Below are 12,006 nucleotides of genomic sequence, written 5' to 3' on the forward strand. Positions count from 1 at the left end.
TGAGTGAGGGGTCACCCAACCTCACTTTCTGGAACAGACCAGAACTGTGTGGGCCATTCCCACAAAGAGTGACATGTCCTCGGTAGGGGGAACATTGGCACCTTGTGGGTGTAGGTGAAGGGGTGCCTCATCTCACAGGGAGCCCTATGCAATCAGCAAACGTAGGCCGGGAAGCACAGCTCTGGGGCCAGGAGGATCTCCTTGCCGGCCTCACGGCCCCCCACCCCGCCATACCACAGCCATGCTCCTGGCATGGAAATTCTGCAGCCCTAAACCATGCCAGGCTGCCTGGGGTAAGGAAAAACCACGTGTCATAAAAACATGCCACAAGACAAGGCAAGAAATCACGACCCTCAGGTCAGTGACATCCAAGAATGTGCTTTTGAGAAACTTGAAACCACTTTACTAGTTGGTCAGGTGGCCTTTCTTCTCCTCCAACCTCCTGTGAATATTGGGAAATGGAGTTTGGCGGGTGATGGTAGTTACCACTCTGATCACATTCCAATAGCACCCACCGGCCTCCGGGATGCAGTGGATTCCTAGCATGGTGGCCCTGGGAATCCATCTCCAATGTTCATATGTAATTACAAATACACATTGTAGCAGCATTATTCACAGTAGCCAAAAGGTGGAAGCAACCCAAACGTCCATCAAGAGATAAACAGATAAAAAGAATATGATCTATTGATACAAGGAAATATTTTTCAGCCTAAAAAATGAATGAAGTTCTGGCACCTGCTACGACATGGGTGGACCTTGAGGACTCCATGCTGAATGAAAGAAGCCAGACACAAGAGGGACAGTACTGCGTGAGCCCACTCACACGAGGTACCTAGAGCAGTCAGACCCATGGACATGGAAGGCAGAAGGGTGGCTGCCGAAGGCTGGAGGGGGCGTGGAGAGCTAGGGTACCGAGTCCTAGCTTTGCAAGATGAAAAGTTCTGGGGGTGGATCGACAGGGTGACGGCGGTGCGTGTGCCACTGAACTGTACAACCCAAAGTGATTCGAATGGTAAATTTCATGTTATGCATATTTTAGCACGATTAAAAATACACATAAATCTTGGAAAGAGAGTTCTTTTCAGGAAAAATCGAACCAAAGGGTTACATGCAATCAAAAAAGACATTCTTAGCTCCTCCAGTTCAGAGTCGGGCAAAACACCTTGGGAAAAGGGACTGCTGCCCAGGCCGCTGCAATCCCAGCTCAGACTGAGTAGAACAGAACTTACCCGAAGGAAGGTGGGGAACCCCTGTCCATAGTAGCCAACAGCGAAATAGTCGGGCTTGGGTCTGATCACTTTGACGATGTTTTCATAAAACTGAGCCTGCTTTTTCTGTAAGGAAGAGAAAGTGCAGTTCAGACTTAAGCATCATTCCCCTGGGCTCCTCCTGTGAGCTCTCTAAGCTGTGGCAGCTCCTGCAGGGCGGGAGGCTGGGAGGCCTGCACCTGGCTCTAATCTCACTGATGGTTTTGACATTCTTTTTCACTTATCCTCCATCAATCAGCAAGGGATCCTGAATAAACAAGCCAAATTCAGCAACCAGCCATGATTCATGGGTGTTTTCAAAAGCCACAAGAGGTGACACCGAGACAGTCTGTTTCACTTTGATTACATGGCTGGCCCTTGGTGTTCATGAATGGTGTGGACCAGGTACTGAGGGACATTAAAGAAGAATCAAAAAGGCTACAATTACTTTGCTCTAAGTTAATGATAAATATTGCCACATCATCAATGTGATCTCTTGAATACAAGACTGGTTAGCTGAGAAGGCTGGACCCAGAAACTTCCAGAGCTTCCATCTGTCCACCCTCCTCTTGTGGAAGGCGTTGGTTTTAGAATCCAAGAAGCTCCTGGAGATTCCTGCATTCCCCAGATCACGTACACAGGGGGTCCGCTGGTGTCTATGTAAAATCCACTCACAGGAGCCCCAGTCTGGTGTCAAGGGCTGGGCAGGGCCAGGAGCAAACAGCAGATTATCAAGGCCATCTTGCTGGATGGCACCAAGAACCAGGCCAAGGCTGGGGGATGCCTGGGGCGAATCCCAAGGAGAAAGTGCAAAAGGAGATTCCAGGAGAGCAGGCTTGACCTGCCTCTTGTCCTTTAAGCAAAAACAATGAAGACCTACCAGCAATTCACTGAGTTGCTCGTAATCAAACATTTCGTTCTCATACTGCTCCGCGAGTTCCTTGCCCAAGGCAATGGCCTCCTCCCACATCTGTGTGTCACAAGAGAGAAGGATGGTGAAGAGACCCGAGCTGAAGGCTACGGCCAGGGTCCAGCAGTAGGGCAGCCACCCACAGCTCAGAGGGGACAGGGGAGACGCACACTGTGTTAACCGAAACACCAGGGGACAATGTCAGGGAGATGTCAGGATTCCCTGGAGGCTCCTGTCCTCTGGCTTAGGATGCAGTGTCTGTTGACTAAACTGGTCAACCCCTGGCTTATCTATCACATTGCCCTCTGCCCATGGTGGTCTGAGAACCCGTCCTCACCCACCCTGTCCTCCTCCTCCCACTGTCAGTCCTGGCTGCCAAGACCCCTGTGTCAGGGCAGCCTTGGAGCCAGAGAGAAGGGCAGGCAGGTGATGGGAGGCTGTAGGAGACTTAAGTGGGATGAAGGGCCTGATTTGGTCACTTTCCAAAATGATCCCACTTAATAAACACCACGGCCCAAGATACCAGCTGCCAGAAAGGATTATTTCAACTCCAAATTGAAGCTTGCAGAAAGCTGCCTCCATGTGCACGTACCGTGTGGACACAGGTCCTGCCACCATTTTGAAAAAGGGAAACTTTGTATGGTAAATAATTAAAAGTGCCTTTCCAAGTAACTGATTCTTAAAAATGTGGCTGAACTTTTGACACATGGGTAATGTGATCATTTGTTGATCTACAGGAGGCTAAATTTTCCTAGGGGAAAAATAAGATCCAGTGGATGCCTTGAGAAGAACGTGGGAATTCAGAGGAAGCACCCCCTTAGGAAGCCACTCTGGTTGCTGCCCAGCCTCTCTGTGCTTCCACAGTGGCCCTCACTTCAGAACCTTCTGTGATGGGTCCAGACTGGAAAGCTCCTGGCTCTCCCCCTCAGAGACTGCAAGCACCTGCACCGTACATCTGTCTAACCGCTGGACTCCTGACCCGGGCCTGCTTAACAAGGCTCAGGAATAGCCTCGTGACTTGAATCCAGGGAAGCTGTACCCTCACCCGTGCTGTGTCCCCAGCCACAGCCCCTGTTCTCCTCCCCGTGCCACTCCGCAGGTGGGAGGGCTGAATTTTGGCCAGCTACTCATCCTTCCCTTAACTTTGACTCCCTCCTGCTAGGACCCTAAAGGCCCATGTGGGCATCCTACTCCAAGGGAGGCAGCAGTTCTGACACCCCCAGGAACATGCCCATGGCTCTTAGCTTCTCGCAGCTGACGATAAGTCCAGCCACCCGTCTTTCCGGGTTTAAGCCCTTCAACCACCTTGTGGGGTGGCTGTCTCTTCTCCGTCCGTGTTGCCAATGAGCAGGCTGAGGATCAGGCAGGCAAGTCACGGGCCTGAAGGTAAGTGGTGGACTTGGCCCAGGTTGGCCTTTCTCCAAAGTTCTTGTTCCTGAAGATCATGTACCAGTGCTTCCAGCTGCTCCCAACCTTCCTGCGGCAATGGGTTTCAGGATTCCAGGCGAGTCCCTAACCTGGGATCCCACAGGAATACAGGCTACGGCTCCTCACCTGGTGCACCTGTGGCATGAAGCGCCCCCACCCCACCTACTCATCTTTGTCTTTTCTTGTTACGATGGGCCCCTGAAGGCCTTGCTTATGACTGAATCACCCAATACACTGAAGAACCCTGTTTTACTTAAATGTTTCCAAATTACTCTTTTCATGTGACTACACTAAGAAGCCATCAGCTACTTCTGATGAGAAAAAAAAAAGATATTCTGGAGTAAAAGTCGTATTTTAGTACTTCGAAAAACAGCAGCAACAACAAAATAAGCCCAGAGTAAATTTCAGAGATAGGAGCAGTGTCCAGGGACAGGAGGAGGTGGCAGAGATGTGCTACCTGTGGTCCCCCACTCTGGGTTCCTGTTCCCTTTGGTTTAACATGGCCTCACATTCTTTGAATACCTACATCTGATTCTCCAGATCTTTTGCAGTCCTTTGTCAGAGCCCAAGCCCACATACCCAGGGAGGGAATCTCTCTCACTTTTAAGGTTTCTTTTAAGCTCCAGTGAGCATGCCTCCCTTAGCAAATTTCCATTTCAAAGACAACATGACTGTTCCTTGTAGGTCCCCTTCACTGGATTTTTCTTTAGTTCTCTGCAAGCGCATACGTTCACTTAGCGGCCTAGAATGCTAGAGTTTCTAATTCATTCCCCGGTGAAAGCTTAATCTGTCTTTATCCTAAATGACAGATGAGGTACTTTAGATACATATCAAAAGTAATTGTTTTTAAAAGAAATATAAGTCTTGAGTAAATATCTCACCCGGCTCACCCTGAGGTTACGTGCTCGTGTTTTCTATCAGATTTTCTATAAATATATATTCCCTTCTTCCCCTCCGCCTGTGTTAAAGGATTTTGCAGCAAGGAGATTTTCATCTACTTCTAATTGGACAGGGCTTGAAAGAAGAGTGTGGGTAATTCATATTTCCAACATGAGCACCGTGGAAAATATTTCAGTGCCAGAGAGAAAACAGATTCAATATGATCTAGATTTAGATTATCTCAGTGAAAGAACCACTTTAACCTTGGCGAGAACGTCTGGCCAGCGGAGGTCCACGCGGCCCCAGATGAAAAAGCCCGTATCCGCAGACAGCTTTATTTTCCAATCTGAAGTCCTTAATCCAGTGATGGCACCTTGGGAAAGCCAGCTCCTGGCTGCTCAGCGCCCACTCTCTCTCCACTGCTCTCCACCGGAGGATGATTGCTTCCGTTCCCTGCAGATGACGATCTGTCCCCGCTCTGTGAACCTCCTGCGCGTCCAGGACCCTCCATTTCTTCAAGTTCCTTGAGTAGAAACCGTTCCTGATGAAGCTCCTTCCTGGGTTCCCAGAGTGGCGGCAGGGAAGGTACCAGGTGAGGCTGATGGCTGACCACTGACCCTGATCTGGCGGGATCAGGGAGCAGAAGTAGCTGAGTATCCCTTAGATTCCCTCCACCCCCATTCCAGCTGAATCACCAGGACCCAGAAGTGGCTCTGTTCAGCTTGCTCACCTGCTGTGACTCGCAAGGGAATACTTCTTAAGGGAAGCGGATTCCATCCATTCTTCAACTCACCTGCTTCCCACACAGTGAAGGGAAAGGGCATACTCCACTCCCTTGAATTCCCAAAGTCCCACAGAGGCCTCTGATGCTTAAATGGATGAGAGGCAAAGGAAGAATCCAGAGCTCTGGTTTAGGTCCCTCAGCATCAGTGGGGCCACAGGGGTCCGGGCCTAGCAGGAGGCCTTGTTAGGTCAGCTCTGTCTTCAGCCAGCTCTGAGAGTGAGAGTGAGGCCCTGTCTGTCCCCAGGTGTGTCATGAGGGGGCCCCTTGATCTCGCTGTGGCCTGCAACCTCTCCTTACACAGCGCATGCACCAGTCCCCACCTTCACTCTAACAGTACATTTTACTCATACTTTGATAAAATAGGGTTCTTTTTAAATAGGAGCACATCATGATGAACATATAATCTCTTTGAATATTCAAGGAAAATTCTGGCTAATTGATGAGACTCTGGCTAACATTGAGATTTTCAGGAATTTTAGAAATGCTAAGGTTTGAATCAACTCATAAAAAGGGTTCATTATTCTGACCTGAAATTTGTCTTAATAACAACTGTGTTTTTAAAGGGAAACTCACAGGATGAGAAAATTCCACCCCAAATACTTAGAAAAGAAATCCAACCATTTCACCCAAAGCAGGAACTTGTTCCCAGACCCCTATTTTTAGTTCACAAGATGATGAAAAAATGCGTCATTTTTTCGAGTTTGGTGCAAGGCAACGTGTGAACTTTGTCAAAGGAAGGTTATTTTAAGGAAAAAGAGCAAAGCTTCAGCTGAAAGAGTCTCGGGGATCCAAACACCCCCGAGCTGTAAGTTCTGGGTCATCTGTCCACATGGCCAGGCGGTCTGGGTTCCGGCTGACTTAGCACCGGCCAGTCCTGCTTGGCGCGCTTGGGCCAGCCACCCCTTCTAGCTCAGCGGCTGTTTCGACTCCCATCCTCCACAGAGAAGCCTGGTGATTTTCAGTGCAGAACTTGGATTGAGGGCTGTATTGAAAATCGCCAGGCCTCAACCACGCACAGTAAGACAGACAATTCAGAGCACCTTCAGAAAAGAACGCTCCTCGGTCCTGATAAAACCGAACAGAGGCTTTTGGGGGGGATGCTCAAAAGGGGAGGTAGAAATGGAGTGGGGAAGGAGCGAGGAGTAATTATTAGCCCAGGAAGGAAGAAACATTGGAGAGTGAGGAGGGGCAGACAGGAGTGAAGCCAGTGCAGAGAAAGGAGGAGATTAAGAGACCAGGAGCCGGGCTGAAAGGCATTTTAAACTTTTTAAATGGTGGAAAAGCAAAAATAGAAGAATGATTTTGTGTGGAAGAAATACAGAAAGATAACAGAACATAATTCAGCGGTGAGAGTGTCCAATAGAAAGAAGCAGAAAATCCATTCAGCCTTGCTGGTTTCAGGGCACAAAGGCAGAGACTTTAATATAATCCGACCGGGAGCCCCACCTCCACCTCCCTGCAAGCACAGGGTGAACTCAGCAGGGGACTCGGGTGGGGACCCTGTTCCCTGCCTACCTGCCCAGCATCCTAGGGGTCATGCCAGCCTTCTCTGTCCCCCCGGGTAGCTGTATAAACTTGGAAGGTGAATGAGCTCAAGTATGTATGTGGTTTCACACAGTCATATACAACAAAGGCTTCCCTAATGACTTGAGCAAACAGGCCCTGTGGGGACACGTGGTACCAAGAGAGGCGCCACGGTTTCATCAGACTGAGCTAGCTTTTGCCTTCCATTTCATAATCTTGCAGACCCCAGGACTCCTTAATCTTCGGGTTCAACTGAGGTATTAGGTCCCCTGGCTGAAAGACACTTTCGAAAAATAGGAACTGTGATTTGTTTCCTTAAAATTCACTTAAAAACCAAGGCAACGCTGGCGGTTTAAACGCTGTGAATGCAGTGGGTACGGGCTCAGATTGAGCCTGGCGGAACCCGGGTCATCTGATAAGGCAGGCAGCCTGGTGGAGGCCGGAGGCCCTGCCTGTCCGTAAGCAACCTCAGTCACTCAACCTACTGTGGTGGTCATTCCGACTGAAGGTGGTCATTTTTAACAGACTACAGGACTGTAGTCAGGAAGGCCAGCTGCGTCCTTGCAAGAACTTGTCTTTTTCTGATCTACAACCTCCTTACAAGCCAGAGACAGGAAATGAAAAGAGAAATCGTCTTGACAATGACAGTCAGTTCCAGAAAACTGGTGATGCTTCTCCTTGGTTCTTAGAACTTCTCTTCACAGCTGTGCCCTCTGCCCTGGGCCTTGTCCACATCTCCTCAGGGTCAGATGGAGTTTGCTCACTCTCCAAAGGCCCTGATGCTCACAGCTACGCTGATCCTGGCATTTATTTCAAAATCACAGAGATGACATTGGGTCACAAGAGAAAAACACCTTATTTTGGTGCTTATTATATTTCTTTCGTCCTTCTGACATAAGTTCTATTCTTTCCTGGCTTTGGTTTGCATTTTCTCATTCTTTTTAGATATGTTTCATCTTCTCACGTACTCATTTAATGTAAGAAATGCATACCAACAGGCACTTGTGGGGTTCTGGCTGCCTGTGGTGGACCCAAAGGATATGCAATAACCTTCCATTTCCCGCCAATATATGGAGGAATGTGCTAGTTAAATAGCATTTTTGGTGCTTAATGAGAAAAAGTCCTGGCTCAAGGCAGCAGTGTCCAATAGAAATGCAACGTGGGCTACATATGTAATTTTATATGTTCTAGTTACCACATTAAAAAAGTAGAATTAATTTTAGTAATACTTAACATATCTAAAACATCATCATTTCAATATGTAATCAACGCAAAAAACTTAATGAGATACTTGACATTCTTATTAGTTTGCTAGGGCAGCTCTAATGAAGTCCTGACTTGCTACTAGCTAGGTTCCTTAACAACAGAGATCTATTTCTGGAGGTCAGAAGTCCAAGATGAAGGCATTGGCAGCGCTAGCTCCTTCCGAGGCCTCTCTGCATGGCTTGCAGACGGCACCTTCTGGCCGTGTCTCCACGTGGACTTCCCTTGAGGAATGTCTGTGTTCAATCTCCTCTTCTTGTAAGTCGGACCAGATTAGGGCTCATCCTAATGGCCTCCTTCTCCTTGTACCCTAACTACCTCTCAAAAGACCCCCTTCTCCAAACACGTTTCCATTTGTAGGTTTGGGGCATTGGGACTTCAACAAATGAATTTGGGGAGGACACAAATCAGCCTATATAACATTTTTTTTTCTTTTCTTTTTGCACTAAGTCCTAGAAGTACAGTAGGTACTGTAGACTGAGGGCACCCTATAAGTGCCAATGGCCCGCAAGTGGTTTGGGGCCCACTTCTGGACAGCACAGGGCAGAGTCCCATCCTATCCCCAGCTTGGAAGCTGGTTTTTTGCGTACCAAACTCCCAGGGTCCCTCATTAACCAAAATCTCCCTTCAAGTTTCCTTTGGACATGTCACCCACCAACCATCACCTGCGAGCCATTTTGAAGCACTTTTAACTATGACAACTGCAATCGAGGAAGGGCCTTCCTACTCGGAGCTTCTTAATGGTCAGCAATGGTCTTAGCCCCCCATGATTCCATTGCTTGTAAGAAAGGAGTGAAGGCCGTTATTTCTCAAGTTACCATATACACCCAAGCCTGGTAGAGACATCGTGCCTTGGCCTTATTTCCTAAATGGAAGAGATTCTAAATCCTGCACAGAGTTGATCTTCCTCTGTGCCCCACCTCCCTCAGCCCCCACCTGGTAAGATGCCGGCATCCTGGTCAGGAGATGGGCGTAGGAGCCCAGTTTCTCAGGTGCTTCTGCATCGTCACCTACCAAGTCCCCTTGCAAGGAGGAAAGACACTCAGTCAGCTATGATGAGGTCAGGGTAAAGGCCCAAAGCCAACTTCTAAGAGACAAGGCCACTCTTACACTCCAGTTGTGGGAAGTTCTTCTCTTAGAAGGACTGCGTGCTTTGGTAAAGTCTAGGCTTGCTCCTCCTGGGCCTTGGGGACTCTGGATGAGGGGCCCACCTCCCCTGCCTGATCGATGCTGTGGTGCACACAGGTGCTGCTCACCTTGCCCTGCCCTCTGGGCTCTTGCCTACCCACTGAAATCTCGTGCGGGCACAGACCTGCTTCAGCAGATGAAGTGAGCAGAGCATGGACAGGCCAGCAACCCCTTCCTGTCCCTCCCCTGGCTACACCCACGTGACAGAACCTCCACTCACCTGGACACTGAATGGGTGTAGACCAAGAGGGAGAAGCAGGCCCATGTTACCTGGAGCTCTGGAGTTTCAGGGTCAAAATTCCAGCATATTCCAGCTCGCCCAGGCTGGCACAGAAGGTAATTATTTCCTATTGCTGTTTTCTCCAGAAAGTTGAATGCTTATTGGGGTTAAAATGGACGTTTTGCCTCACAGCCCATCCCTGGTACTTCACGTTGCATCCTCTCTGATCTCTCAGGCCCCTACGCTCTGGCCACTCTAGTTCTTGAGCATCAGCAGAGGTCACTCCTTTCCCAAACCCTTATTGAAATGTCACAGGCACTCAGAAATGGCTTTCCAAGCTCGCGGTTTTATCATTACACCTTGAATAGATGCTGGAAGACAACTTTCCCCAACCCCCTCTGACTCAAGGTGGGCTCTAGATCATGTCACCCTGGCCGTCCTTCTGACTCCACCAAAATACCAGGAATCTGAGGACAGTGCCCATGGGCTCTCCTTCATGTCATTCCATTTTATCACCTGGATTAGTTTTCTCTAAGCCAAGCCTTTTAGCCTGGGTTCTGCTGGCACTCTGGGCTGGACTCGCTCTGGGCTTGGGGGCCCAGTGTGCTGTGGGAGGCTCAGCTGCTTCCTCAGCCTCACCCACAGGTGGGAGTGCACTGGCTGTCTGACAGTCAGTCCATGCTGTAAACCACCGTTCTGACCTGAAACATTCTTTGTGTTCCTCCGTGTGATTTTTTTTGATGAACCTTCATTGCATAGAAGAGATAATTAGGCTATCTCTGCTTTAAAAAAGACGTTGTTCTTCCGTTTGTCATATTGGGGGCTGAGTATCCTGCTATCTGGAGCGTTTCACTGTCGGTCGGGAAGCTGTGGAATGCTGGATATTCCCTTGTTGGTTCACCCATTCAACGAACGCCAGTGAGTTCAGGCTGTGTGCGGGCAGCCTCAGCCTAAGCTCCATGGGCGAGCAACGTGGGAGCCTCTATTTCCTAGTGCTCACAGCTTCTTTGGGGAGTCATTAAAGATACACATATGCAAATTCCTCATTGCAAATTGTCATAAGAGCTCTAAAGAATGGCCTAGGATGTCTCAGGGGCTGGAGAGGAGGTGACATTCTGGCTGAGATGGGAAGAACTGTACCAAGGGACAGGCAGTAGGGCCTGCTGGGCAGGGCTGGAGCTCAGGACCCCAAAGGGGCTGAGTGGCTGGAACCCAGAGCGAGGGAGGGGAGGTCAGAGGTGGCAGGGCCACTACCTGCAGGAGCTGGTATGGCCATCTGCAGAGGCACAGATTCCCAGCCTGAGGGCCTTGGGCCTTGGGCTTTCCAGGGCTCTAGGGGTTCCATCTCTGGCTCTGGACACTTCCCAACTCCTGATGGCCCCTCTCTAGAACACCACTGAGCATGAAGCCGCTGGGGGAAGGAACAGCTGGGCCCACTCCTTATCTTTAGCCATCCTCTGAGAAGTGGATTCCCCTGGCCAAGCCAATAAAACTGGTAACTGGCCCTAATTGTGAGAGTTTCTCATTTATATGAAGAAATACATTTGCTTCCCCTGACCCCCCAAGGAGGTGCAAGTCACCCAACACTTCTGACCTGTCTTTCCAAGTGGCCTTTGTATGGTCCACAGGCCACTGTAAAGATTTGGGACTTGTTTCTCACATTAAGGACATTAAGGGACAAAAATAGGTACATGAATGGTCACTTCAGAAATAAGGAGAATCCTGAGCTGGTGCCACAGGGATTCTGCAGTCAGCCAAAGAGAAGCAGCCACCTCCCCTCCTGGCATGGGTGCTGTTGAGGGTGGAAACGTGTCCCCAAGAAGATAAGTGCAGTCCCAAGCCCTGGTATCTAGGAATATGATGTTTGCAAACAGGGGCTTTGAGTATAACCAAGTTGAGATGAGGTTGGGCCAGAGAGGGGCGAGCCCTAACCCATTGGCCAGTGTCCTTACAGGAAGAGGGAAATGTGGACAGAGACCCGCTGGGAGATGTCATGTGATGACCAGGGCAGAGACTGACGTGGGGGATGTGTCCACAGGGAGCAAATGCCAAGGACTGCCAGCCACTCAGCCATGAGCCAGGGACAGGAAACGCCTCCTCCCCAGAGCCTCCAGGACAGGCCCCGCCCCGCCCGCCGGTGCTTTGACTTAGGACTAGAGAGGGTTCTGTTGCTTAAAGCCTCTTGGAGGTGCCGTGGCACAGCCAAGGACGTGCCTGGCACATGCGCAGAGCTTCCTTCGTGGAACCCATATGTCACTTCTCTCAAAGAGGAAAAGACACAGACCCAGAGGCGTGAAGGACCCCCAGGAGGAGTTCTGACGTCACGTTGGTGGCAGATGTTAAGAACCTCTGAGGCTGAGGCAGCTCTTTTCCATGGTGACTGTGCATCTGAGCCACAAGAACTACAGTGACGAGATATGACAAGATGGCTAGTGAAGGTGGCGGCAGGTCTGCTCTGAGTACAGGTCACTGAGTACAAAATTAAAGTCAATTAATCTAGACACTGCCCAAGTGTAGTGACACATGTTCCACTGCAGAATCGACTTTTCTGTGACCACAGAGA

The 12,006-nt window shown here is 49.6% G+C and overlaps 1 protein-coding gene across 2 annotated transcripts in view; it reads right to left on the bottom strand.

Moving 5' to 3' along the window:
* The window catches only part of Dock1 (dedicator of cytokinesis 1), a 450,610-nt gene that overhangs the window by 37,105 nt on the left and 401,499 nt on the right, over positions 1 to 12,006 (bottom strand). For both annotated transcript variants that reach the window (XM_027930051.3, XM_027930050.3), the window contains exons 39-40: positions 2,128 to 2,217; positions 1,230 to 1,334 (exon numbers count right to left, since the gene is read on the bottom strand). In XM_027930051.3, the coding sequence (XP_027785852.1) occupies positions 1,230 to 1,334; positions 2,128 to 2,217 (195 nt within the window). The remainder of the gene's footprint in view (positions 1 to 1,229; positions 1,335 to 2,127; positions 2,218 to 12,006) is intronic.

Source organism: Marmota flaviventris, chromosome 4, assembly GCF_047511675.1.
Source record: "Marmota flaviventris isolate mMarFla1 chromosome 4, mMarFla1.hap1, whole genome shotgun sequence".
Classification (NCBI taxonomy): Eukaryota; Metazoa; Chordata; class Mammalia; order Rodentia; family Sciuridae; genus Marmota; species Marmota flaviventris.